The sequence below is a fragment of the Oryctolagus cuniculus genome, chromosome 15, assembly GCF_051225735.1.
Source record: "Oryctolagus cuniculus isolate XC-2025 breed Fujian yellow rabbit chromosome 15, ASM5122573v1, whole genome shotgun sequence".
Classification (NCBI taxonomy): domain Eukaryota; kingdom Metazoa; phylum Chordata; class Mammalia; order Lagomorpha; family Leporidae; genus Oryctolagus; species Oryctolagus cuniculus.
The window spans coordinates 69809488-69837169 of NC_142881.1; the positions used below are offsets into that span (position 1 = coordinate 69809488).

The 27682-nt window shown below is 59.7% G+C and overlaps 2 protein-coding genes across 3 annotated transcripts in view; one reads left to right on the top strand and one right to left on the bottom strand.

Annotated features, from left to right (window-relative positions):
* Positions 1 to 8194: 8194 nt before the first annotated feature.
* On the top strand, positions 8195 to 15043 carry PPIF (peptidylprolyl isomerase F). The gene is made up of 6 exons (XM_051831556.3): positions 8195 to 8466; positions 9498 to 9528; positions 9955 to 10043; positions 11910 to 12006; positions 12554 to 12629; positions 14157 to 15043. Exons 1-6 carry the CDS (start codon positions 8275 to 8277, stop codon positions 14290 to 14292), a joined length of 621 nt encoding a protein of 206 aa, XP_051687516.1. The 5' UTR covers positions 8195 to 8274; the 3' UTR covers positions 14293 to 15043.
* A 6792-nt stretch (positions 15044 to 21835) lies between these two features.
* The window catches only part of ZCCHC24 (zinc finger CCHC-type containing 24), a 56987-nt gene continuing 51140 nt past the window's right edge, over positions 21836 to 27682 (bottom strand). The window contains exon 4 of one of the 2 annotated variants that reach the window (XM_002722890.6): positions 21836 to 25558. In XM_002722890.6, coding sequence (XP_002722936.1) covers positions 25445 to 25558 — 114 coding nt within the window. In that variant the 3' untranslated portion in view covers positions 21836 to 25444. The remainder of the gene's footprint in view (positions 25559 to 27682) is intronic. The other variant, XM_089313533.1, reaches the window with a different exon arrangement.

Here is a 27682-nt window from a genome sequence, read left to right on the forward strand (position 1 = left end):
AAGCTCCACATTGCAGGGCCCCCAAGGCCAGGGGCCTGCGTGTGCGCGGTGCTGAGCACCTGTACAGCCCGGCACGCAGTCACGAGAGCCGCGCCCACAGCATGGCTCGGGCCATCTCACTGCGTCCTTCCTCCCAGGGCCCGCTCTCCCTCAGCCTTCATTCACCCACCTTCAAAGGGGCGGAGCCTAAGCAGCCAGCCCACTCCACGTCTTCAGCAGGACAAGGAAGTCCTATCTCATGGAGCCAGCTCTCCCGGGGCCCCCGAGGCCTTTGCCAGGAGCAGCCAGGGTCACAGCCCTGCTGAGAAGGCACGTGGGCAGCCAGCTGCCGGCAGTGCAATGCCGGGGGGGGTGTGTGTGTGTATGTGTGCTGCACCCCTCAGTTATTTCTTGCTGCACATGAGTGACCCAACACGCAGGAGTGTGAAGCGACAAACGGCATCCCATGGCTTCTGCAAAGTGGGGAAGGAGGCGTGTGTTTGCCAGGGCCGCTGGGCTCTCGGCCTCTCGGCGAATTGCGGTTAGCAGTAGCCTGGGGCCCGAGGATCCACTTCTAAGCCCGCTCACAGGGCTGTGGGCCGGCTGCGGGAAATCCACGTCCACGCATTAGGCAGGAGGTTAGAAAGGAGGCTGGTGGGGGGGCGGGGAAGCTGCTTCTTGGGAGAGGAATGAAGCAGCCTGGGCTGAAGGCGCCTTGGCAACAGCCCTGTGGCCCAGACCCAATCACGGAACAGGCGTTCTCAGCTTACCCCCAAGACAAACTCCCCAGGACCAGGACAGAACCCCTTTGTCCTAGAGGAGGAAGAGGAGGTGGAGGGGAAGGAGACGCGCGGGGAGAACTGGACCCTGTGCCCTTACCAGCCCCAGTATGAGTACAGAGTGTGTGCTCGGCCCCCAGCTCTCCGCGGAGCGCCCGGCCTGCCATGACTTCTCTCCATTACACCGTGTAACCTTGCTTCCCCCAGGCTCAGTGACCCATTACGCCTCACCGCCTTGCTCGCCACGCCTCCCTGTCTCACATCGGAATTCCTTCTTGCGCGAAGACAGGAACCTGTCCCACCCATCTCTGCTAACACAAGTCATCACATAGATGCTGCCACAGGACTTTCCCAGTGGGTGCCTGAGTGACACAAGTATGTGTGTGTGTGAGAGAGAGAGACATAGACAGACAGAAAGAGACAGAGACAGAGACAGAGAGAGAGAGCCCAAGACAGAAACCAGTCTCCCCGGGGCTCACTTGGAAGAGACCTCCATTCCTGCAGCTGTGTTCTGGGTGTCGGAATCAGGCCACTCTCAAGGTGACTGCCAGGGACCCCAGGGGACCTTCTCAGAGAGGGGGTGGGGGAGAGGAAAAAGGCGCCATAGTGGGACTTTCTAACAGAGGGGCAAGACCCCAAACACAGTGGACCTTGGCTGAAACATGGTTACTTTGGGGTGGCCTTGGGCCCCTGTGCACTCTGTCACACAAGAACAGTAGCCCAGCCCAGCTCAGCTGGCCCTACAGGCTGTGTAGAGATTAAAAGGCTTCATAGCCTGCGCTGCGGCTCATTAGGCTAATTCTCTGCCTTGTGGCGCCGGCACACCGGGTTCTAGTCCCGGTTGGGGTGCCGGATTCTGTCCCGGTTGCCCCTCTTCCAGGCCAGCTCTCTGCTGTGGCCCGGGAAGAAGGCAGTGGAGGATGGCCCAAGTGCTTGGGCCCTGCACCCCATGGGAGACCAGGATAAGTACCTAGCTCCTGCCATCGGATCAGCGCGGGGCGCTGGCCACAGCGCACTGGCCGCGGGGGCCATTGGAGGGTGAACCAACGGCAAAAGGAAGACCTTTCTCTCTGTTTCTCTCTCTCACTGTCCACTCTGCCTGTCAAAAAAAAAAAAAAAAAGACTTCATGGCTCTGAATATGCTTTGCATATATAAAACACACTTTTATTTATTTGGAAGGTAGAGTGACAGAGACAGAGGGGGAGAGACAAAGAGAGGGGGAGAGGTCTTCCATCCACTGGTTCACTCCCCAGATGGCTGCAATGGCCAGGGTTGGTCCATGCCGAAGTGAGGAGCCCGCACCTCCATCTGGGTCTCCTACACCGGTGGCCAGGGCCCCAGTCCTTGGGCTGTCTCCCGCTGCCTTCCCCAGCACAACTCTAGCAAAGAGCATGATGGGAAGTGGAGCAGCTGGGACTTAGCCTGCTGGGCCACAGCACCCGCCCCTGCACGCACTTTCCCAGTGTCGCACGGCAGCTGGTGCAAGGCTGGCATTGCAGAAACCGCCCCTGCAGCCCCCGCAGGAACCATCCCAGAGTTCAATGTCATTCACTCAAAGTCCCCCTTCCTACTCCGACTCACCCAGGCAGGCCTGGCATTCATTCATTCATGCATTCATTTGTTCACTGAGCCTTTCACAGGCGCAAGGCCCTTCTAATGCCACTCTCCTTACTGTTCCGTGGGGTGCGCACTGTCAGCCCCTCGTTGCAAGGAGGAACATTGAAAAGCAAAGCCAACAACAAGCCAATGAGCCAAGCACCTCCCTGAGCTCACAGAGCTGCCTGAGCCTTGGTGCAGGTGCCCCTCTGTGGTCAGCCAGATGACGCTGAGCCTTCCACCCTCTCTTCCATCACCCCACAGCTTATCACCATGACTGCCGTCGGTGAGGTCTTCTTTTTAAAACATTGTTTTCCTCTCTTCCCATGAGAATGTTCCCCTTGCCGTCATCATCTATTTCCTGTGCCCAGGAAAGCGTCCAGCACACAGCAGGGGCTCAGACAAGGACTGTGGGGTGCATGAGTGCAGGTGCGAATGAATGAGATTGGGAAGCCAGCGTGTGCTGAGTCTGCCCAGCTCCAAAGTCCACACCTCCAGGACGGTGCCCGCGGCCCCGTCCCCCAGGGCCTCCCTCCCCGGCCCTCCCAAACTCTCTTTCCTTTGGGAAGTTTCTAAGGAAGCTTGCTCAGCCCTAGCGCCACCCTGATCCCTGGCAGGCAAACCAGAAGGGAGCCAAGTTTCAGGAAGCTTTGGCTTGGCAGGTTGGGCGAGAGTCTGCAGCTGGAGGGGGGCCACGCCCTGCCCAGCTCTGCCCGGCCCTGCTGGCTGCCTCTCCCAGGGCCCACACTGGTGACTCGCGAGGCCTAGCTGGACTCTGGAAGGAGAGTCTTGCTGATGTTCCCCGTGGGGTCTCTCTCTCTCTGATCACTGTGCCCGCTACGGTCCTGGGCCTCGGTGGCAACCCCCTCTCCCTGCCCCCCACCACGGCCCCAATCCTGAAAGCCAGCAGCACCAGGCTCATGCATTCACACTGTCCCCACGGAGCCTGGGGACACACAGGGACGCACCCTCAGGGAGCACACACTGAAGCAGCCCATGGCAGCGTCCACCTTTCTCTCTCTCTTTCATCAATAATTCTATTGTATTATACATTGCTTTTTAAAAATTTATTTGTTTTAATTTTATTTGGAAGAGAGAGAGATTGACACATAGAGAGATTTTCTATGTTTTGGTTCACTTCCCAAATGCCCACAATAGCCAGGGCTGGGGCTAGGCAAGGTCAAAGCCAGTATCCCAGGACTTCATGCAGGTCCCCCATGTGGCTGGCCAGAGCCCAAGGGCTTGATCCATGATGTGCAGGTGCCCAGGGTGCGCATCAGCAGGAAGATGGGTGGGAAGCAGAGCAGCTGGGACTCAGGTAAGGGAGGCAGGCATCCCAGCGGTGACCTAAGTGCTGTGCCACGCGCTGCCTGCTGGCTCGCATCTGAGATCTCACCCGGAACCCTCCTGGCTCCCTGTCAGCTGCCAACGACAGATGCTCTCCTGAACCCCCAGACCTCTCACAGCACCAAGTCCAAGGCTTCTCTTTCCTAAGGACCACTGTCCAGCTCAGGAGGCCAGGTGCGTGGCGTGGTGACTGACGCCGACTACGACTCAGCCTTCACAATGAAAATGCCATCAGTGGGGACGGCTCTGTGGCGCAGCAGCTAACACTGCAGCCTGCGATGCCCGCATCCCATACGGGCGCTGGTTCATGTCCCGGCTGCTCCTGTTAATGGCCTGGGAAAGTCAGCGGAAGATGACCCAAGTATTGGACCCCTGCACCCACGTGGGAGATCCAGAAGCAGCTCCTGGCTCCTGGCTTGAGACTGGCTCAGCTCCAGCCATTGAGGCCATTTGGAGAGTGAACCAGCAGTTGGAAGTTTTCTCTTTCTCTCTGTCTCTCCCTCTCTCTCTCTACAACTCTGACTTTTAAATAAATAAATGCATCTTTTTAAAAAAAGAAAATCCCACTGGTGCACACAGTGGGCTGCCTCCCACCAGCCCCCCGAGAAGCATGTGCAGGGCAACCCTACCTCCATGCCCATGACAACCACAGCACTCTCCCTGCTGCACACGGGGTGGCCTGGGGACCGCCATCCCCCGGCACGGTAACCGCCTGTACCACCTCTGACCTTCTGTGACCCAGCACACAGCAGGGGCTCTGAAACCTGTCCGTGGAACGTGGAACGACTCACGACTCTTCCAGAAAGGGCCCTGGCCAGAGTGAGGAGAGGGGATTGACCACAGTCTCTGCCCCGCCCAGCAGTGTAACCAGGGGCAGGTCCCTGGCCCTCTGAGCTTTAGTTACCCTCTCTTCTGTATGGTAGAACCCAGAGAGTGTGCATGACTGACCCAGAGGCCTCCTCTAGCTTGTGAGTATGTCATTTATGACTTATGTAGATTTTAAAAACGGTTCCCGGGGCCGGTGCTGTGGTGTAGTGGGCTAAGCCCCCACTTGCAGCGCGGGCATCCCATATGGGCTCCAGTTCAAGTCCCAGCTGCTCCTCTTCTGACCCAGCTCTCTGGAATAGCCTGGGAAAGCAGCAGCAGACGATGCAAGTGCTTGGGCCCCGGCACCGGCGTGGGAGACCCAGAAGGGGCTTCTGGCTTCAGATCAGCCCAGCTCCAGCCATTGCAGCCATTTGGGGACTGAATCAGTAGATGGAGGACCTTTCTCTCTGTCTCTCCCTCTCTCTGTAACTCTAGCTCTCAAATAAATAAATAAAATCTCTTTAAAAATAAATAAATAAAACAGTCTTCTTAAAAAAATACAATTCCCAACATTTAAAAATTAGGTTGTCATGAAACTCGAAGTGTTTGGCTTTTATTGAAACAATGAGAGGATCTGGTCCGCGACGCTGGACCCACAGTGCCACCTACAACAACTGGCTGGCCTGGGCAGCAGCTGCCCCTCTCACTGGGCCACACGGATGCGGTGCCGGGCCCCTCGCTCCCTGTGGCCTGACCGGCTTGCTCGCTGAGGTCAGCTGCCTGGCCCCCACGTGCACCTCTTTGCAACCCTTGACTGTGATTATGAGCCAAGCACAGCCAGACTGCTCTCCAAAGCCTGAAGGCGTCGTCATGGGTTCCCTGGGTGACAAAAACCACAGCACCGGGCGGAGCGGGCAGACCCCCTGCCGTCCCCCAGGCTGACGCACAGTCTACAAAGGGGAGCCAGGTCGGTGCTAACACCTGCTCTATCTCACTTGGGCCCAGAGCCCTCGGGGGGCTGGGCGCGTGCTGAGCTCCTCGCTCAGCCCAGGGACTGCTCTACTTCCTGATGCCACTGAGGACAGCACGGGCAGGGCCAGGGTCGGTGCTGAGCCTCTGGGGAAGGTGGAGCTATCCCTGGCTCAGACAGGAGGCGGTGACGGCGCTTGGCTTTCCAAGCAGGGAGGAAGGCGTGGCAGGAAGGAAGTCCTGGGTCCCGTTCCAGGGTCCTGCCGGTGGGGCCATCACTCCATCGACGGCTCCCCAGTGCCGTCCACCATGTCAGACCTCAGCCTGGTCTGGGACTGCTCCTCCACAGGCCTTTCAGCTCACGGTCAGTGCCACAGGCTTTCCTGGAAGGCGCCCTGACCTGCCCCGGTCCTGGACTGGCTCTGGCTCACCTCCTTCCATCTTTGTGCCTTGTCGTGGTCAGGCTGTTCCCCCAGGCAGAAGCCATCTCCCCCTGTGCCATGAGCTCCACAGCACCCTCGAACCCCCAAATTCTGCCTTGCTGTGTAACCACCTAAGGGTGGTGTCATTTGCCCTCCCCTCCCTGTCCTGAGTCCTAGCTCCTTGGTGACAGCGAGGAGGGTTGGACGTGCAAAAGCCCCGACCTTGACGTCAGACACAAGGGTCCTGGCTCCAACACCCTGCCCTTGGACACTCCCCCACCCAGCTCTTGCAAGATGGAGCCATGTCAGAGGCTGTTGTGGGAGCACAGGCGCTCAGGACTAGGGGTGTGGGGTGCGGCTGCACGTGCTTCATCGGGGGGGGGGGGTGAACTAAGGCCTCCCATGAGCAGGCTGAGCGGCAGCTGGGCGCTCACTGCTCATCTCCTGGGAGTGGTGGCCGGCTGTACAAGATCAGGCTCTCGGGAAATGTCGCCAGCCCTCCCCTGTGCTCTCAACTGTGTCGTCTGCACGGACAGAGGTGGGGTCTGGCCCTGTGCTAAGGGCCCTGGCAGGGAGGGAAGGAGTGAGGGAGTGCAGTTCCCACTCAGGCCTGCCCAGTTCAGGGCACAGAGAAAGGAAGAGCCACGCCCCAGGGCAGAGTGGGGTCCCATCGTGTGCTGGGGGCTTGCGTGCTGCCCAGCAGGGCTCCACTGCGCGTGCAGATCTTCCCAGAGGAGGGGCTGTGAGCTTCAGCAAACGGGCTGAGACAGTGTTCTCGGGAGGCCAGCATGCTCTGTTCCAACCTCATGAATTCACCTGCGCCAGCATCTTCCCGCTCGACTCAGACCCCCAGACAGATACAGGTCTAGAGGAGGTCGGTCCCAAGCTGGGGCTGCTCAAAATGCCCCTGCCTCCAAGGCCCGGCCCCTCCTTCTTCTCTGGGCACCTGCAGCTGAGCCCTGCTGCTCCTGGAACCACAAACCTCACGGAGAGCTGCTCTGTCCGTCATTGATGCTCACAGGCACGGTGCTTAACGGCGGACGGATGCCGCTCCCTCTTGTTCATTTTACTCCCAGAACAGACTCAGGGAGTGTGGGGAGGAGCGGGGTGAGGACTGTTGTCACTCCTGTCCTGCAGTGACGTCCCTGGGCTGAGCTAGAAGCGGGACTCCAGGTTCTGCAACCCTGGCCACTGCCTTCCTGTCTCTCTGGGCTTCAGTCTTGCACTTGGAGGGCACAGGTGTTGGCCCAGGTGCCCTCTCGGGGACCCTGCCTGGTGTTCATTCCCTGCAAGTCTCCCTGCAAGACCACCCCTGCTGTGGTCCCCCCCACAGTCCCCCTTCCCTTCCCTGTCCTGCTTTGTCACCTCTCCCCGTGGAATGGCTGCTGTGCTATGACCTGCAGGTGCAGTGCAGTCTGCTGCAAGGTTTGGGAGGTCAGCCAGCACCCACCTGGCCTGGGTGCGGAGGATGACAGCTGTCACTCTGACCTGGGCCTGGCGGAGGACTGGGGGCGTGGCAGAAGCAGGACAGGCCCAGGCCGTGTTTCCAGTCTTGCCGATAGAGGGCTGGTCTAGAGGCATGCCTAGGCGAGCGGGGAGGGCTGTGGCCACCCTGGGAGGTGTCTCTACTTATCTGCTCCCTCCCACTGCCGCTGGCCACTTACTCAAGATTCCTGCCTCTGATCTCCAGCTTTCTCCAAGTGACTCTCACCCATCCATGGCTCCCCAGTGCCATCACAAGGTCAGAATCAGCCTGGTCCTCAGGGCCCTCCCCACAGGCCTTTCAGCTGGTGGTCAGCATCATAGCCCTTCCTCCCAGGTGGCCTGATCTCCCTGGGCAGGGGCTGGCTCCCCTGCTCATGGCTGTGTGCTCCGTGCCTGACATGTGTCCAGGATGCTCCCCCTGGCAGAAGCCACCTCCCCTGAGCCTCTGTCTGCAGGACCTATGGAGGGGACAAGTGACAGTGGGGCCCTGTGGCCTGAGCCCTCCCCAAGCAGAGAGCATGATTTGTGTTATGGTTATAACCAAACAGAGGCACACAGGTGCTCGTATGTCAGGGCCAACCACGGTTCAGCATTTTCTTCCCTTTTGAAATGTACTGGGACCCTTCCAAAAATGGCACCTGCCTCCTTCTGCGCGGTCTCTATCCCCAGGTGTTGCAAGGACTGTAAGCCCAGCTGCCTGGTGAGCTGGCCGCGCGCTGCTGGCTACGGCCGGCAGGGGGCGCCCGTGGACGGCCGGCAGGGGGCGGGGCCCCACATGCCCATAAAGGCGGCGGCGCGCGGCTGCCGGGGACTGCTTTCTGCGAGCACGCGGCCTTCGGTTCACGGTCTCTGCGCTCCCCGCCGATCTCCCGCCCGACCCGCGTCCGCGATGCTGGCGCTGCGCCGCGGCCCCCGCCTGCTCGGCCTGCTCCCGGCCCGGTGCGCGGCGCCGCCGGGCCCAGCGGCCCGCGCCTACAGCAGCGACGGCGCCCGCGACTCGTCCTCTTCCGCCCCGGGGAACCCGCTCGTGTACCTGGACGTGGGCGCCGACGGGCAGCCGCTCGGCCGCGTGGTGCTGGAGGTGAGACCCCTTGACCCCACGGGGCCGGCCTGGGCGTGGGGGACCGACCGGTGCCGTGCGTGGCGCGCTGCGTGACCTTGGGCCACGCACGCCCTGGGCTCTGGGCCTCCGTGTCCCGGTCTCTGAGAAGGGGCAGCAGATCTCCGGCCGCTCCCGGAACCCTGGGGCGCTGGGTCGGGGGAGGGCTGATGTGGAGGAGAAAGCTCAAGGTCAGATCGGAGCGGGTTGGGGCCTGCGGCGGGTGTTGGGGGAGGGAAGGGCTGCTGAGGCCTGGAGTTCCGAGGCGGGTGTGGGGGGACACCCCAGCCCCGCGCCCGCACCCGCGGTCAGGCTCCCACGCCGGCGCTGGGGGGCTGGGGGAGGCGGCCCTCCGCGGGGCGGGGGCGCTCAGCCCCGGATCCCCTTGTGGGCTCTTTTGAAAGCCGTGTGTAAACCACAGATAGTTGTCAAGGTCACGGGAAGGCCCCAGCACTTGGGGCAGAGAGGCCAGTGGGTCTTGGGTGACCACTTTCCTGGGAGCCCTTGACTTTGCTTTTCAGCCTCCGTTTGTCCTGGAGCCTGGGGCGCGCCCTCCCCCTCCCACCTGGTGCTGGGGTGACTTGAAACCAAGGAGCTGGCTTGGCTGGGGTCCTAACTCCCCACTGCCCCCTGCCTCCTGCCTCTCCCTGGGCCTCCCTTGCCCATGTGTGCATTGAGGGGTTTGGCCTCGCCCCACTCTAAGCCCCCCCCTCCCGTCCCCAGTCTGATGCTGGGAGCTAGCTGGGCCATTTCTGCTCCAGAAGGGGGCCAGGACCGCATCGTTACCGCCTTGGGCACATGGGCAGACCGAGGCCACTTCCGTCTGGGGCTGAGGAAGCAGCTGCCAGCTATGATAGTTGCGTGGCCGCCTCCCACGGGGGTTGGCAGTAACAGGAATGGAATGGCCGCGTGGCCGCCCCTCACGCCCCATGGCCGGTATGGGTGTCGGGTGGTGAGAAGCTTTCTGCCCGCCTCTGGGTCACCCACTGTCTTTTATCCTTGCCTCCCTACAGCTGAAGGCTGATGTTGTCCCAAAGACAGCAGGTGAGCGGGCGCGGGGAGAGGGAGGGGAGCCGGGCAGGGGAGGCCGTGGGCTGCGGGAGGAGTTGGTGTTGCTCGTGTGGCTTGCTGGGCCTCGCTGCTGGCTCTGGTACGCCCCAGGCCCAGTGGAAGACTTATGTCAGTTCCCTGGAGACAGTTGCCTGCCTCAGGTGCCTGGTGGGGGAGGGTGGTGGGTGCACAGACCTCGGACTCCCTGCCCCAGTGAGCCAGCACCAGCACAGCCAGGGGGTGCGTGTACTCCTGTCACGGTGTGGAGGCTCTGGGGTCAGGCCAGGGAGTGACTTGTCCTGGTCACACAGCAGCCCCAGGAGGTGAGCCAGGGTCTCTATGCACCTGACTCACCTACTGGGGAGCCCAGGCTGAGTGCTGGCCCAGCCGTCTTGATCCACGTCTCTCTCCAACCCTCAGAGAACTTCCGGGCCCTGTGCACCGGGGAGAAAGGCTTCGGCTACAAGGGCTCCACGTTCCACAGAGTGATCCCGTCCTTCATGTGCCAGGTAACGGGGCCGCGGTCGCCCTGCAAGTGGGGGCACTAGCAGGAGCTGCCTCTTTGGCTGGGTGGGAGGTTGCTACAGGAGCAGGTGCCGGGTGCGTGCACAGTTCCCTACAGAGGGCCAGCTGGCATTTATCCGTCGGTGTGGCCTCCCCCTCCCCCAGGAGGCCACAGCTTGTCCTGGCTGCTCTGGACCTGGCCTGCCCCCTTAGGGCAGCCACAGGTTGGCCCTGCCCAGCTGGGCTGGGGGTTGGGGTTTAGATGTGTGTGCAGTCAGAGTCCATGTCCGAGCTTGTCCCCGAGTGTCCCCTGAGCCCTTGGCCGGGGAGACAGAGAGAGAGGGAGAGGGGGGAGGAAGACAGGGCCCGGGTGGGAGCAAACGTGTCTGCTCGTGCAGCTTCTGTTCCCGAGAACGGCATTGTTCTTGGTGCCGTGAACATGTTCGTTAGGCGTGTGTCTTGTCTGTTTCCAGAAGTATTTTGTGTCGGAGGTTGGGGGGCAGTCAGCAGCAGGGGTGGGCCCCGGGCCGTTTAGGGGCTGTCCTGTCAGGGCAGAGTGAGGGTCCTGGGGCTGGCAGAGCCCAGCGGCGGGGGTGTAGATGCTGTGGCCTCTTGGAAGTTCTCTCTGCCCAGAGTCCTGTCCCCTGGTCCCTGACCCTGCGGCTGTCATCGTCCCCTGGGGAATGGCAGGGAGTTGGGCTGTGACGCTGGCACGGGCAGTGAGCATGCTGAAGGCAGGGCTGGGGGTGGGGGACAAGCCTGGCCAGGCCCTGGGGCTTTCCTCCTTTTTTTTTTTTTTTCTTTTAAGATTTATTTTGTTTATTTGAAAGACAGAGTTACAGAGAGAGGTAGAGCCAGAGAGAGAGAGAGGTTCACTCCCCAGATGACCGCAATGGCCAGAGCTCAGCTGGTCTGAAGCCAGGAGCCAGGAGCTTCTTACGGGTCTCCCACGCAGGTGCAGGGGCCCGAGGATTTGGGCCATCTTCTGCTGCTTTCCCAGGCCATAGCAGAGAGCTGGATCAGAAGTGGAGCAGCCAGGACTCAACCCAGCACCCATATGGGATGCCAGTGCTGCAGGCTGGGGCTTTAACCTGCTGTGCCACAGTGCTGGGGGCTTTTCTCTTACAGAGGCTGCCCGCTCCACCTGAGGCCCATGTCCTGAGTCAGGATAGTGACTTCCATATCTGGAGGGTTCTCTCTGGCATGAGGCGGTGGCAGCAGGAGGCACAGGCCATGGGCTTGAGTCATTGCCATCTGAGGTTGCCTTATTGGCATCCGTGGATACGTCAGCCAGACTGGCCAGGGCACCTGTCCCACGCAAGGACCTCATCTCGGGGAAAGAGCAGCGTGGCCATGGCCGGGGACTGGCCACATGGGCAGCCACTGGGCTCTTGTGGCCACGGCTGTCCACTGAAGTCCTGTCAGTCCTCTCTTAGCCTTCGGCAAAGTCTGGGGAGGGGTGCTGCCTTGGTGGCCCCGGGCCTGGGTGTGTGGGGCACAGGGGACTGCTGAGCCCTGTGTGGGGAGAGGCTGGGACAGGGACAGGGACTTGGCTTGGGGACCTGGGCTGGGCTGACTGCTGCTCCCCCAAGACTGGGAACAGGGCCCCTGGCCACCTCCCTCCTGCTGTCTCAGAGTTGTGGGTTGAAAATTCACCTCAGAACATTCCTTTAGGTCCCTTGGGGCTCAGGTACAAAGTGTGTCATTCAGGGTAGTGCCGACAGCTCTTTCAGCCTTATTTTTCTGTTGCTTTTCCTTATCTCACCTGCCCTTAATTCGCTGGATGTGTGTTAGCCCCTTAGCCCGAGGGTCTTGTACTGGGTGGGCTGGGGTCTCTGTGGGAGCCCGCTCAGGGGGTGCTCTGTGCGCAGGCTGGCGACTTCACCAACCACAACGGCACAGGGGGCAAGTCCATCTACGGAAGCCGCTTTCCTGATGAGAACTTCACGCTGAAGCACGTGGGACCAGGTGAGTGGGGTCCCCGCTGCACCGTCCTCTGAGCGGCCCCTGTAGCTTTGGCCCTGCCTGGAGCCCCCCCAGCCTCTACCGTGCCTGGCAGGCCCTGGAGGGCTGCCACCGCATCATTGCTCAGTACCCGAAGATGCGCCCTCCACCCCCCCACTTCCTTCTGCACTCCCATCTCTGGCTCACTGGTTTTTTCCTAGTGCTTCCTCGTTCCGAGGTCTCCTCCGGGAATCTGGGTAGAGGGGCTGCAGGTGGAGCCACGGCGTTGCGCGACCTGGAAGCCCCAAGGGGAAGTGCGGAGAGGCCTAGAGGCCAGGGCTGGGACCCTGCTCCAGCTGCGCCACTGAGAGCTCCCAGAAAACCTGTTCCTCCAGGGCCACCCCATCGAGACCTGCGGGGGGGGGGGGGGGGCGGCGGCACAAGTCCCCGGGAGCTGTCACTGGGCCCCGAGTTCCCTCCTGGGGGCCCTAGGATCTTCACAGCCGCGTGTCCTGGGTGTGGTTTGAGCCCTGAGCTCTCCTGAACGGCTCACCCTTGCTTGTTTTTGTAGGTGTCCTGTCCATGGCGAATGCAGGCCCCAACACCAATGGTTCCCAGTTCTTCATTTGCACCATAAAGACAGACTGGTGAGCGCCCTCTGGGGACAGGAGGTGGCCTTGCACGTTGTGGGGAAGGCAGCGTGTGGCTGGAGCGTCTGCTCGGGGGCAGTGGCCCTGTCCCAGGCTGTGTGTCTATATGAGAGAGAAAGTCAGCAGTGGCTTAGGTGTCCTGTTGTTGTCCTCAGCTAGAATGTTCTTGCTGTGTTACGCGCGCGCGCACACACACACACACACACACACACGGGATCCCCTATCAGATACGTTTGGGAGATGCCGTGGAACGGGTTAGGCCTCAGATGGCCTGGAGTGGAGCTTTTTTGTTTCGTTTATCTGGGGTGTTCCAGGCCCTGGAATGGCCCTGACCGTGGGCTGTGCCGTGGGCAACGCTGATCCCAGCCAGCCCCGGGTTGCATGGGCTTGCAGATGGCTGCCAGCCCCGGACAGCGTGGGCCAGGGATGTCTCTTCTCTGCTGAAGCTTCCTGCTCAGAGTCCATAGGCTGAGGGGACAGCGGCTGGGCAGAAGCCGACGTAAGCCCATTTCCAGGACTTTAAGGAGACCCAGGTGTGGGGTAGATACTTGCAAAGCTGCAGTGCGTGGCCACCGGGGCTGGGCAGGCGGCTGCTGGCGCTGCCCTCTCTTTGCTGCTTCTGTGGCGCCCTCGCCATCTTGCCCGTGGCTGCTGCCGCCCTGGCTTCCCCGGAGCTGCCTTTGAGATTCGCACAAAGGAGAGCTCCTCGGGATGCCTGTGGTGTCACCACCGCGGGCGATCTTGGCTCTCGCCCCCCTACCCGTGACTGTTAAAACAATTCCATCTGGATGGCCATCAGTGGCCGTCTTGTCTCTTCTCGGCAGTCTGATACGCCGTGTCACCCTGTGCAGAAGCCGAGTTCATCTTTCACAGATGTGGGTTCAGGGCAAGTGGCACAGGGCAAGGTGACAGCACGAGCTTGGCCCAGCCGGCAGGCGCCCTCCGGACTGTGTTTTGGGAGCACAGTAAGGCTCGGGAGCAGAGCCTGGTGGGTTGGGGTTCCTTTCCGGTCGGCCGTGTGGGCATGTGATCCCGAGAGCGTGCGTGTGTGTGCGCGCACATGTGTGTGTGTGTGTGTGTGTGTGTGTGTGTGATACACTCCCTGGTGTCCGCTCACCCGCCTCCCCTCTCCGAGTGTGTGTGTGTGTATGATAACCGGGTGTGTGTGTGTGTGTGAGATACACTCCCTGGTGTCTGCTCACCCGCCTCCCCTCTCCGCTCCGTGTGTGTGTGTGTGTGTGTGTGTGTGTGAGATACACTCCCTGGTGTCTGCTCACCCGCCTCCCCTCTCCGCTCCGTGTGTGTGTGTGATGACTGGATGTGTGTGTGTGTGTGTGTGTGTGTGTGAGATACACTCCCTGGTGTCCACTCACCCACCTCCCCTCTCCGAGTGTGTGTGTGTGTGTGTGTGTGTGTGGTGACGGTGGGTGTATGTGATGACGGTATGTGTGTGTGTGTGTGTGTGTGTGTGTGTGTGAGATACACTCCCTGGTGTCCGCTCACCCGCCTCCCCTCTCCGAGCAGGCTGGACGGCAAGCACGTGGTGTTCGGCCACGTCAAAGAGGGCATGGACGTCGTGAAGAAGATCGAGTCCTTTGGCTCCCGGAGCGGGAAGACGTCCAAGAAGATCGTCATCACGGACTGCGGCCAGCTGAGCTAACCTGCAGCCCGGGCACCAGGCGGTGGCGGCCACGGCCACGGGGCCTGGACTCCTGGCTGGGCGTGGTGCCTGTGCTCGCTCCGCTGGTCACAGAGGAAACCGCTCAGGACACCGGCCTGCCTCACCGGGGCTCGGCGTCCACCCTTCCTCGCGACGCTGTGTCAGCCCCGCCCTGCCAGCGCCCACCTGCCCATCTGTGCCTAGGGCCCCAGGCCGAGGTGACAGGGTAGGGTACAGCCTACGCGCCCGCCTTTTCCTCCAGCCGCAGGGGACAGCCAGTTACCGCAAATGACCCGAATACTTGCTCCGTGCCATCTTCCCCGTTGCAACGGTTTAATTAACGGGACTGCGAGAAATGAAGCTGTGACACTGCTCCAGGGATCCGGCGCCGGTGGCCCTGGCCACGGGACCCCAGAACTTGGCTTTGGAAGCTCAACTCAGGGCTTTGTGAAGACCCCCGTGGCCAGGCCCCCTCCCCCATTACTGTGAATCCCACTGGTCCGCTGCTGTCCCTTTTGAGGAGGGTCCGTGGGCATAGAAGCAGCCGAGCCCGGAGCAAACCTGCAGGCTGTGCCCGGTGTGTGTGGATTCGGCGTGCGCGTGCCCCGTGCTCCGGGGGAGGGTGTCTCCTGGCCGGCTGCGACGTCTCTGTGTGTGTTGAATAAATGAAATCCACTGATGTTTATGCCACGTTTCTGGAAGTTACTTGTGCTCACCTTAAATTTGATAATAAATCCTATTTTCTAGAAAAGGCGTGTCTGTGGTTTTGAGGTGTCGAACTGCAGTATTTGGAGCCTGCCTTTAGTGTTGTGAGCTAATTTCAGCCACCCCAGAGACCAGAAACAGAGGCCCGGACAAACCGTTCGAGCACCCACAGCCACACCGGCTGCACCTCTAAGTCAGGAGAGCCAAGGCTCGCTTTTCGTGGGGCACCTGGATGGAGTTCCAGGCTCCTGACTTGGGCCTACCTGGGCCCCAGCCTTTGCAGACATTCAGAGAGTGAGCCAGCAAATGATTCTCTCTCTCACACTCTACCTTTCAGCTAAAGAAATTTTTTTTTTTTTTTTTTAAGAGAAGGGATTTCTGTGAGTGATCTCGGGGCCTGCTAAGGCCTAAAGCAACGCAAGGTTGCTTGTGAAGTGTGCAGATTCCTGGACCACGGCTGAGATGCTGGCTGCTCTACTTCCGATCCAGCTCCCTGCTAAGGCTCCTGGGAAAGCAGCAGACGATGGCCCAAGTGCTTGGGTTCCTGCCACCCACATGGGAGACCTGGGTGGAGTTCCAGTCTCCTGGCTTCAGCCTGGAACTCCTCCTGGATCTCCTACATGGATGTCGGGACTCAAGCCCTTGAGCCTCCCAGGTGGGTACGAGCAGGAGGCTGGAAGTGGAAGCAGAGGCAGGACTTGAACCCAGACACCGCAACATGGGAGTCGTCCCCAGTGGTGCCCTAAGAGCTGTACTACATGTCCACCCCTGCACCAGGTCTTTTTACGGAGTGATGAAAATGTGTTAAGCTGGCTTTGGTGACGGCTGCATGTATCTGAGCCGTGTTATACGGGAACTGCGTCTCCATACGTCTATTTAGAAATACGCATTAGTGAGTGCTGCAGCTCGGCTCTTACCCTGGGTAACACTCTTGGTGTCAGGGTCCACACAAGAACAGACACAACGCAGGGAAGTGTAAGAAAAAGTGGTTCTCCATGGGGTTTACCTACTAAGGGGAAAGAGACTGGTGAAGCGTAAAGAACCTCTCTAGCGCCCTCTACTGGTCAAGCTTAGTGTAACCCCAAATGGCTGGTACCCAGCGAGCGGGCCCAGGCGTGGAGGCAGAAGTCCCAGGCAGGGCCTCCCAGCCAGCCCAGCCACTGACAGCTCATGTGACTATCACTGTGGGTTTTCTGTGCATCCTGTCTTTTGTTCTTGCCTTCTTGGGATGACTTTTTTATTCCGAAGTGAGTCCGTTCTTTTCTCCACTAGGGTGATTAGATTTCATTGCTAACATTTTTAGTGATTTCTGTAGGGCCTACAGAACAACACCTGCAAATAACACTATACCACTTTACATACGGTGTTAAGAGTATCCGGGGCAAGTGCTGTGCTTCGGTTTTTTTTTAAGAACTGTCAAGCCATTTCCTACCAGCAGCCTGTGAGGGTTCAGCTTCTCCACGGATATCCCCCCCGCCCCCCCAACACTCACTGTTGTCTATCTTGCTCATTGCGGCCGTCCTCGTGGACGTGAGGGGGCCGCTCTCTGCGGTTCTGATTTTCATCCTCCTGGTGATGAACAATACTGGGCCTGTTCTCATGTGCTTCTTGGCCATTTGTGTTTGTTGTTGAATTGTAAGAGCGTTTTACATATTCTAGCCACAGCCCCCTTACCAGTTACACGAGTTGCATACACATTCTCCCATTGTGTGGACGGTTTTTCCACTTTCTTTTAAAAATTTCTTTATTTATTTGAAGGAGTTAGAGAGAGAGAGAGAGAGGGCTTCTATGCACTGATTCACTCCCCAAATGCCCACAACAGCCAGAGCTGAACTGATCTGAAGCCAGGAGCCAGGAGCTTCTTCCGGGTCTCACACAGACACAGATGCAGGGGCCCAAGGACTTGGGCCATCCTCTACTGCTTTTCCAGGCCACAGCAGAGAGCTGGATCAGAAGTGGAGCAGCTGGGACTTGAAACAGCGCCCATATGGGCTTTACCTGCTACGTCACAGCATTTCTACAAGAAAGAAGACAGTGGCAGGATATGGCAACACTCCAGACAGCGTTGACATGGAGGAAGTGGGGGAGTGGGGTCCTGAGAATGATTATCTCCTATTTTCTGTGTTGTTTCCACTTTATATTGGACATGCATGCTTTTTTTAATATTTCATTTATTTATTTATTTGAGAGGCAGAGTTACAGATAGTGAGATGGAGAGACAGAGAGAAAGGTCTTCCATCCACTGGTTCACTCCCCAAATGCCCACAATGGCCGGAGCTGAGCCAATCTGAAGCCAGGATCCTGGAGGTTCTTCCAGGTCTCCCACACAGGTGCAGGGGCTCAAACGCTTGGGCCATCTTCCACTGCTTTCCCAGGTCATAGCAGAGAGCTTGATTGGAAGAGGAGCAGCCGGGGTTTGAATGGTGGTCATATGGGATGCCGGCGCCGCAGGCATAGGATTAACCTACTGCGCCACAGCGCTGGGCCCCATGCATTATTTTTCTAATCAAGGAGAAAACTGATATTTGACAGTTTCACTCAAGCACAGATGCAGATGCAGGAGGCCCCGGGAGCCCTGTACTGGGCAGGTTGAAGCTTCCTTGAGATTGGGCGGGAGGTGGGGAAATAAAATCCCCGTAGTCTCCCAGGCAGCACAGGTGCGCCCACCAGCAGTAAGTCGCAGTCTCCGCTGTAGCCACCAGGGGGCAGCAGGTATCAGCCGCTGGGTGCCAGAGGCGCTCACTGGGGAATTCTGAGCCGCAGTGGGAGGGAGCAGTCTCCAAGGCGGTGCCAGGCTGGGGTCCTGTTCCCAGTTACACGCTAGGCAAGGCTCCCTCACCAAGGAAAGGAAGGCAGAAGCCCTGAGAGCTAGGTTGACAGGGTGAAGTGCCTGGGTGGGGAGGAGTGTGGCCTCTGGGCTAGCAGGGGCGCCTGCAAACCCCAGCCCCATCCCGGGAGCCAGGCGCGGGTTCCCGGGGTTCCTGCCAGCTGGTCACAGTGCAGACTTCCAGAGGCGCTGGGCTGGAGGGGCCGGGAAGGAGGCAGAGAAAGGAGTCACAGGACCTCCCCTACCGGCTCAGGTGGGCGCAGTAGTTCATGGCAGGTCCTGGATCTCATCTCCAGAGCTTCAGGGGACACGTGCAATTTGGCATCGGGTCCGAGTGACCCCTGTATGAGCATGGTCCTGGGTTACCAAGTTGCCCAGAGCCTGGGGGGAGCAAAGATGGTGGGCATCGGAGTGTTGCTCAGCTCCGGGCCTTGGGCAGAAAGACCTGCTCCTGGCAGAGATGGGGGAGGTGGCCTTGGAAACTCCTGGGGGCTGCCCAGGGAGACAGAGCCCAGGTGCTGGCCTGGCCTGCATGCTGGGACACAGAGGGGGCAGGAGCAGGGCTGCCCCACCCCCGTGGGGCCCCTGGGGACTTTCCAAGAATGGAGGTGTAAGGAGGGGGCCCCTTGGGGGTTGGGCCTGGCTTCCACGCAGGCCTCCAGTGAGCATGGGACCTGCACTGGAGAGTTCTCGGGCAGGCTGGGCAGGGGTGAGGCCCAGGGTGGAGTGGAGGGGCATGGGGAAAGCTGCCAGGCAGTTTGGAAGGGCAGCACAGCTGCGGAACCCCAGACCTGCTGTACCCCTGGGGCTGGGGCTGGGGATGGGGGCAGGGGTGGCTCTGGGAGGGGACACAGAGACGGGCTCTGTGCTTTGCTAGCTCCCCCATCTGTGAAAAGGGGACCCGTCGAAGTCCCCACCTCACAGGGCCAGTGCAAGGTCAAGTGATGATGCTGAGTGGACCTTTGGCCTCATGGCTAAGATGCCCGTGTCCCCTGTCAGAGGACCTGGGTTCGAGTCCCAGCTCCCAATGCCAGCTTCCTGCTAGGGCAGACCCTGGGAGGCAGCCCGTGGTGGCTCAAGCCTGGATGTGGGAGACCTGGACTGAGTTGCTGGCTCCTGGCTTCAGCGTGACCAAGTCTTTGTTGTTCTGTTTGTGTGGGGCATGGAGGGAGTGAGCCAGTGGGCAGAGCTCTGCCTGTTTCCTGGGACTTGGGCGTGGCCTCTCTCACCTTCCTGGGGTCCTAGCTGGAGTTTCCTCATCTTCTAGCATGGGCGCTGGCTGGGAGGACCAGGCCGTGGCTCCAGCGTGGGCGCTGGCTGGGAGGACCAGGCCGTGGCTCCAGCGTGGGCGCTGGCTGGGAGGTCCCGTGGACCTTGCCCACAGCAGTGCCACTCGGGCCGCAGAGGAGGGCACAGGTCCACTCAGTGCAACCATGTGTGTCTGTCGGTGTGTCCGTGTGAGTATGTATATGTGCTTATGAGTGCAGTGTGTGTTGTTAGTACACGTGAGTGCTGGGGTAGGGGTGTCTGTGAGTGTGTGTGTGTATGTGTGTAATTGTGTGTATGCGTGTGTGTGTATGTGTGTGATTGTACGTGTGTGTGCCTTTTCGAGTATGTGCAAGTGTGTATGTGTGTGTGTGTGTGTGTTGGGCCAGGGCTGGGGATCCAGCCTGGGGATCCATGGTGGGGGCGGTGACAGAGAGGCCCCTGTGCCCCAGAACAGGCTGTTCCTGGCTCAGCCCAGAGCTCTGGGGGAGCAGCCAGACGCCTGACTCTGGAGGGGTGGGGAGGCCACCCCATCCTGGCACCCTGCCCCTCCCCGCCTCTCAACTCCTCCTGGCTCCTTCTCCCCGGCCCCCAGACACTGCGGGAGGCAGGCAGGCGCCCTGGCCAGGCAGCAGCTGCAAGGGTGGCATTGGGACGCCCCCCACCCAGGGTCAGGGCGACTCATGGTGGGGCCAGGCCTGGCCAGGGCACTGAGCCTGGCCTCAGGAGGGGCTGGGTGCCCTCGGTCTGCTGGGGGAATGACGGGCACCCCTGGCACAGAGCGGGGAGGTCTGAGGGTGCGGGAGCCTGGGACCAGGGATTCAGCTCCTGGCTCAGCCACCTGTCCCCGGTGACCCGAGGTGAGCTCTTGCCCCGCCAGGGGCACCTCAGCTTGGGCCCAGAGTGGGGCCATCCTCCTGGGGCCCCTAGGCCCGCTCTGGTGCACTCTGCCCTGGACAGCCAGCTGCCTCTGAACGTGGGCATTAAGTCCAACCGGAAATCCTTCCTGTCCTGGGGAATTACCGGCTTCCACAGCTCTCAGCGATGTTGAAACGCAGGCTGTGGCGGACTTGGGTTTGTTTTCTTTGCATGAAAAACAAAAGAAAACAAACACACGGGCGCAGGCACCCTGACACACACGTTCAGGGGCAAGGGCCCAGCACAGCACACCACAGTGGGGGCCGGGTCGGGGCTGCAGGGTGAGCAAGTGGACCCGGGGGTCCTGAGTCTCACACAGGCCCCTCTGGTCCCCGCTGTGTGGTCTCTGGCGAGGGGCTCCTGCCTGGGCCACAGACAATGGGAGCAAGAGATTCACGTGCCCCTGGACCCCTGGCGCCAAGCAGCGTGCGGGTCTTGTGCTCAAGGCTGTGTTATCTGTACAATATGCCGAAGCTAAGAGCCAGGAATTGCATCTGGGTCTCCCACATGGGTGGCAGGGGCCCAAGCACTTGGGCTGTCCTCTGCTGCTTTCCCAGGCATTAGCAGGGTGCTGGATCAGAAGCGGAGCAGCCAGGACTTGAACTGGTGCTGCACGGCAGTGGGACACTGGCATCACGAGTGGTGGCTGCACCTGTGGCACCTCAACACTGGCCCTTGCCGTGAGTTTCCTCTGCTGGCCCACGGACACCACTTTGACCTGTGCCCTACCTAGACACTTAGCCGGTGGCTGCCAAGATTTCAGCCTTGGAAAACCGCCTGGAACAATATTGATTTCCAGGTTTCCTCCCCGCAGTATTATTCTTAGCAACCACCAGCTGGAGGCGAGGACAAGATGCCCTCTCTCAGCGCAGGGCTCCCAGCCCCCTGGCTTCTCAGCTGACTTCCCCACAGGGGAGCCCTAGGAGACCTCAGGAGACTCCCTCAGAGCCCCGGGGCTTTGCAACCTCGGAGGCACAATGGCCTGGCCTGGTTGGGGTAGGCATTAAAACCCAAGGGCTTTGGGGGCTGGCGCTGTGGCATAGCAGGTAGAGCCTCTGCTTGCAGCGTCAGCATCCCATATGGGCGCCGGTTCGAGTCCCAGCTGCTCCACTTCCCATCTGGCTTTCTGCTGTGGCCTGGGAGAGCAGTACAAGATGGCCCAAGTCCTTGGGCCCCTGCACCCTCGTCCTGGCTTCGGATCAGCCCAGCTCTAGACGTTGCGGCCATTTGGAGAGTGAACCAGCAGATGGAAGACTTCTCCCACTCTCTCTGTCTCTGTCTCTCTGACTCTGCCTTTCAAACAAAGAAATAAATCTTGGAAACCCGAGGGCACTCCCAGACCCATTTCCCAGTGACGCTGGGCTGGGCCAAGGCTTCGGCAGATTTACAGCCAGTGCAGGTGGCTCTGCTGATCCGCAAGGCTGAGCCCCACCTGGGAACAGCTCCGCCCAGGCCAGCGGCTCCCTGATCCCCGACCTGGACACTTCCATTTGTTCCATGTGATGCCCAAGGCCAAGCCAGGCGAGGGGACCAGGGCTCATGCCCGGTGGGAGGCCTGGGGCAGATTCACTCCTATATATGGTCACCCGGGAGGCCCAAGCTAATGTGTGACCTAATCTTCCGACAATCTCGCCCAGTCTGGGGAGGACCAAGCCCTGGAGAGGGGGTTCCCTTGGGGACAGAGGGGCTGGGAGGAGTAGGAGCAGGGATGAGATGACCCAGACTAGGTGAGCTGCAGGGTGGCCACAAGTCCCTCCCTTCCCCGCACTGCCTCATGCCCCTGTGAAAATGACCAGCACCTGTTTCAACAGGAAACCCATGAGCCTCTCGCTTTTCAAAGTCCGTTTAATACAACATGAAAAGGCTATGTTTCTATAGGCAAGCCGTATACAGATTCTCCAGGAATAAGGCACACAACGGAATGCCATCCCGAGGGCAGCCTCCGAGCTGGGCCACGGGCTCTGTTTGTCTTTTTAGCTGGACACACACGTAGTAACAGACGCAGGCACGGACAGGATCGTCACACCGAGCGGAGAAGGTCGACCAGCCACCTGGCCACCAGGACCAATGAATCCCGGTGCTAGCAGCACCCCCGGCCTCCTCGCTGACGGCTGCGACACCCCGAGGTTCAGGGTTAGTTGTTGCCCTGGGCTACCGTGGAGTGAGGTTGGATTAAATATTCGTTAGATTCAAGTCTATTTAGACACTGCAGGGCAGGTGTAGGGGGCTCTGGTGGATAAGTCCAAGTTCAAAGAGGAGGGGGCCCCCCAGGCCCGGCTCAGGCAACAAAGCTTCAGAGAGGATCAGGGAGAAGATCCCTCCTCGCTGGCCCAGGGGCTGGCAGACCACAGAGGGGCAGACAGGCAAACTCGTCCTCTCCCCTCGCTGCCTCCCTGCCTGCCCTACAAGAGCAAGACGACTGTAATAACAAGGTATCGTAAGAAGGTGCAAGAGATTACAACTGTGCCGGTTATCCCGAACGGAAGAGGCACGAAGGGGCCACTGTTCCCTTTTCCACTGTGTATCTAATAATAGCGTCTCTTAAAAAAAAAGGCAATACTTTCCAAAATAAACATACATATACATACAGGACAAGAACACATGAATACGTCTAAACACGTGAATGATACGCTGGCTACTTAATACTGATATTTTCATCCAAGGAGAACAACACAGGATAACAACAACATGGCTTCAAGAATTGCAAAGGGTTTTTTTTTTTTTCTCATCATAATTATGTACCAACCTCATATAATATTCTATGTCGACAATATTTCCTTCTTCGTGTAGCTCAGCGGCATACTTTTTTACAGACCAAAACGTAGTAAAACAACAAACCCAGTAACAGGAATAAAGAGGACAGTTCTCGCCATCAATATTTTCTTGTAGCTCAACCAGAAGGTTTGCAAATACTTCCAGAAATCTGTGTTTGATATTCGCCGGCCCTCCTGGAATCTGAAGTTTTGAAAATGCCTCTTTTTGTTTGTTTCTTCAATGTCAAAAGTCAGGCAATTCTATTTTTCTTTTCTTTTCTTTTTTTTCCTAAAAAAAAGGCCCTCAAATATATACAGACAAAAATCGCTGTGAAGATCTTTTTCGGGAAAAGCTATCAAATTCAGTTTTGTAAGAAAAATCGGTAACCATGCAGAAATTTTAACATCTATGAATTTTTTTTTCCAAAATACACACATAGTATTTTTTAAAAAAAGGAATTCTGTGTCAAGTATAACTCAAAATAAATACAAATTCACAAGTAGAGCTATCGAATACTTCATACGGGGTAAACCCCATTCTCTTCCAACTAGACAGCCACATCTGCTAACTACCAGCGATTGTCCCTTTTGAACATACTAAAACCACACTTTCTCATCCGCTGGGCTCCCTGGCCCGCTGAGCACTTAATTCTCCAAGTACCAGCCTGGGCAACGGTGGCTCCCAGATTCAGCCAGAACAGTGCAAGGGCTTGGGGGGTGGGGAGGGACGTGGAGGGGCTGCGACAGGCTGGAGGACCCACCCCCGAGGTGACAGGTGACAGGCCCTGTGCAGATGGCCAGGGCAGTGGCTGCCAGCTGGACACGCCCACTGAGAGGTCCTGTTGGAGTGACAGCCCATCTCCTTCTGGCCTTTGGAGCCTGGGTTCTCTTTGGAGGGGGGGTGTCTCCTCCACCTCTGCAGCCCAGGTAGCAGGTGTCCCGCAGCCCTGGGACAGGGCCCCTGTGGGTTTGACCTCAGGCAAGTACAGGGCCTGTCACTGCCAACCTCCTCTTTAGAGGTGCCCCGTGACTGACAGCACCAGCTCGGTCCTGGGGACAGAGGCCTTGGGCCAGAGCTCCCCCGGCCCCAGCTCTCCCCGACATCCTGGACAGACAGGGAGCAGCTGAGCAAGGCAGTGCTCAGGGCGGCAGGGTGTCCAGTCTGCCACAGGTAGGGCCTGCTGCCCCCTGGCGGGCGGGGCTGCAGCACGCACACCTTCGCTCAGTGCTCAGACGGATGCCCCCAAAACCCAGCCCGCCCCCGCGCCCACCTACTCCTCACTCGCACTCCGGACCTCTGCTGAACACTTCACTGTCACTCCTCCGACGCACACAGCATTTTCATTTGCAAACAGAAGGCCGCTGGGCACCAGACCGGCGTCCTTCAGCCTTGGTAAACACTGGATTTCAGGCCTGTTTTGTGGTCTGATTTTTTTTTTTTTTCCATAGAGGCACAATGTTGGGGCAAAGGCAGCCGACCCAGTGGTGCCGGCCAGGTCCCTCTCTCCCTGGAAGAGGGAGGAAGACGGCAGAGACTTCTCACCACAGGGGACAGGGGCCTCCCTGCTCCCTTGGGACATAGGAAGTCATTGTCCCCAGTTTCCAAACCAGCTTGTGCCAAATCCAGCCTGTGAGAGGGGCTGGGGAGTCCTAGGTGGGTGGCGGTGGTGGGAGGGGTCCTTTTGTGTTACTGGGACAAAGGACAACAGGCAGGGCTGGGGCAGCATGGGAAAAGGACATGGCTCCCTCAGGCTGCCTGCCGAAGTGACCACTGGGGGATGATGGTGACGGCTACGGCCCTACCCACGGTCCCGGCCCCCTGCGACTCTCCAAATGGAGCCCTTTGTTCCAGGAGATGGCTCTGAGCTGCAGATCATGGGACCCGAAACGGGCCACTTGGCTGTCCGCTGTCACTCTCTCACCATGGGCACACTGAGGCCCAGAGAGGAGCATCCCTCCGTGGGCAGCAAAGGCCAGGCCCGTGTCCTTCCTACCAGGGAGGGTCCAGGCTGGGCGTCTCTGCCATCACCAGGACTATTTGTCCCGTGCGGGTGGGAGGGCAGGGGGCTGGTGGAGCCCGGGCAGTGGGGAGGTGTGAGGTGGGTGCTGGGGGTGGGAGTAAAGGCCCACATTCAGGGCCTCCCTGCCCCTGACCTCTGCCTGTCTGGGTCCAGGGTGACGGGGGTGCAGCGCCCAGGTCTGGGCCTCCGTGGGCAGGGCCCAGAGGGACCCACGGCCCCGGCAGCTGCTGCACCAGGTTTCTGCTTGCTGTGCTCACTGACTGCAACAGGACAGGAAGCTGAGGCTGGCCGAGGGGAGGGACGGTGCGGTGGGAGACGGCCCCCTGCGGGTACTGGGATTCACAGTAAATTTAGTGCACTTGTGGCCAATGCAAGGCTGATGACCCCAAAAGGACTCTCAGGGACACCAAGGGCTGGGTGCTGACTCCTGCTGGCCTTTGGCCTGGCCCTGGAGCCCGCAGGCCCACCTGTGAAGATTCCTGGAGCCGCCGCCTCCCACCACCTGCGGGAGCAGCAAGGTCAATGACAGTGTTTGTCAACACACACAAGACAAGACCCGGGAGTTCGCCCTCCGCCCCGAGCCCAGGGCACACACAGCGGGTGCTGTCGGCTTGGGCTGGCAGGAGGACGGCTGTGGGCGGGCGAGCGGGCGGCGGCGGTGGTCACTGGACGCGGCGGCAATAGTAGCCCAGGACCTTGCACTTCTCACACAGGTGCTGCGGGTGCTCCTTGCTCTGGTCAGACACGTCCAGGCCGTCGGGCTTCTCCAGGGGTCTCTGCAGAGAGCAGGAGGACAGGGGCCCAAGGCAGGCAGGGGGAGAGAAACACAGAGAGAGGCAGAGAGAAAGAGAACCTGTAGTCAGAGGTGGTTCAGCCAAGACCCCAGGGCCCTCCTCCTACCTCCTGCCTGTTCGTAGCTGTCTATCTCCCAGGAGACGCAGGCCAAGGCCCTGGGTGGGCGCCAGAGCTGGGGGAGGGGTCTTGTACCTGGAACACCGGGGTGGGGCGGGAGCCCCTTTACATACCACTTTGCTTTCCCCCACGACCTGAAGCTCACAAAAATCCAGCAAACAGGCAGGACAGAGGAACAAGGGCATTGTCCAGATAAGGAAACTGAGACCCAGAGCCAGGGAGACCCCAGCCTACATCTGATCCCAGCATCTTCCTGACCACCTATCACCCCACACCTGCTCAGGCCGCCTCGGGATACAAGGAAAGCGTCACCTGGACACAGTCCCGGCGCTTCAGGCTTGGGGCAAGCCAGTCCTTAGCTCCATCGGGGCAGCCAAGTGCGGTCACCCCACATCCGGGGCGTGGCCTGTTTGCTGAGTGGCCACACAGGCAGAACCTCACTGTTTCCTATCGGGGGAACCGAGGTGGCCCAGAGAAGACAGGCGACTGGCCACCCACTCTGTGTGAGTGTCTGTCTCCACATCTGTGAAGTGGGCCATTCGCAGCGCTTTGCTTGTCCAAATAAGGAAACTGAGACCCAGAGCCAGGGAGATCCCAGCCTACATCTGATCCCAGATGTAGGGGGCTGTGTCGGGCATGGACCAGCACAGGCTTGTCCCCTGCTCCCATTCCCTTCCCTTCCAGGCTCTCAAAAGCCAGGAAAACGTGTGCAGGGCACCGGGAGCCCCTCCTGAGCCGCGGCCTCTTGGCCGGGTCAGGGAGACACCCTCCTCTCTCCAGCACCAGCCCCGACCTAGGACCCCAGCACCAACCTGGGGGTACTTGCAGGGAGCTGCCCAGGGAGGCGAGGGCAAGGGAACCTTGATGCCAGTGACCATTACCCAGAGTGGTCATGGGAGGGCAGCTGAGGGTGGCAGAGGCCCTGGCTTTTCTGCCCAGTGTGCAGTCCCGGTCCCAGCTGACCGTCAGAGCAGTGTGGGGAACGGATGAGACAGTGGGGCTCTAAGTGAGGGTGGGGAATGCAGGTCGCAGGGAACTGATCCAGGCATCATGAAACCCAGCCTGTGCTTCCGGGTTTAAAGCCACAGAGGAAAGGCTTGGGACAGGGGCAAGAAGTCAGAGCACCAGGGCCGGCACTGTGGCACAGCCGGTTAAGCTGCCATTTGTCATGTGGGCATCCCATATTGGAGCTTGCGTCAGTCCCAGCTGCTCTGCTAAGGTGCCTGGGAAAGCAGCAGAAGATGACCAAAACACTTGGGTCCCTGCCACCCATGTGGGAGACCCAGATGGAGTTCCGGGCGCCTGGCTTTGGCCTGGCCCAGGCCTGGCCATTGTGGCTTATTTGGATGTGAACCAGTGGATGGAAGGTTTCTATGTCTGTCTCTCCCTCTCTCTGTCACTCAACCTTTCAATTAAAGAAATAAACCTGTAATAAAAGAGCTGGAGCCCCATCTCAAGGGGCATCCAGATGGCCAGCTTCCCTGCCCAGACTCCAGCCTGGCTAAGGGAGAGGAGAACAAGTTTGACCACATGTCAGACCCAGGCTCCAAGGTCAGCTCTGCTGCCTGGGAGCTGCGTGACCTGGGACTGGCCTTGTGACCCCTCTGCTCCTCCACCTCGCCATCTGCAAGGGTGGGCTTGAGGGAGGGCTCGCGGGTCCCAGGGCTGGGGAGCTCTCGCTGGCTCAGCTCTCTGCAGCTCCCTGCATACACTTATGGAAGAAGCACTTTCTCACCCTGGCCTGCACTCAGCTCCCGGGACCCTCATCCCAGACAGCCAGCCACACAGGGGCCTCCCTTGGGTCCCTAAGTCTTCCCTTCTTCCACACCAAACCGAGCCTGGTCTCCAGCCCCTTCCCCTACCCCCCTACCCCCCAGCCCTGCTGGCCAGGGCTGCTCCCTGAGCTGGCCTTCCAGGGGGAGCCATAGAGGCTGCAGGCCTGACACCACAGTGCTCTCGATGGTTTATACTTCCTGTGGCAAAGGCAG

Coding starts and splice junctions, on each gene's coding strand:
- PPIF (XM_051831556.3), top strand. CDS start 8,275: ATGCTGGCGCTGCGCCGCGGCCCCCGCCTGCTCGGCCTGCTCCCGGCC. Junction 9,529..9,954: donor TGTTGTCCCAAAGACAGCAG/GTGAGCGGGCGC, acceptor TCCAACCCTCAG/AGAACTTCCGGGCCCTGTGC. Junction 10,044..11,909: donor TCCCGTCCTTCATGTGCCAG/GTAACGGGGCCG, acceptor CTCTGTGCGCAG/GCTGGCGACTTCACCAACCA.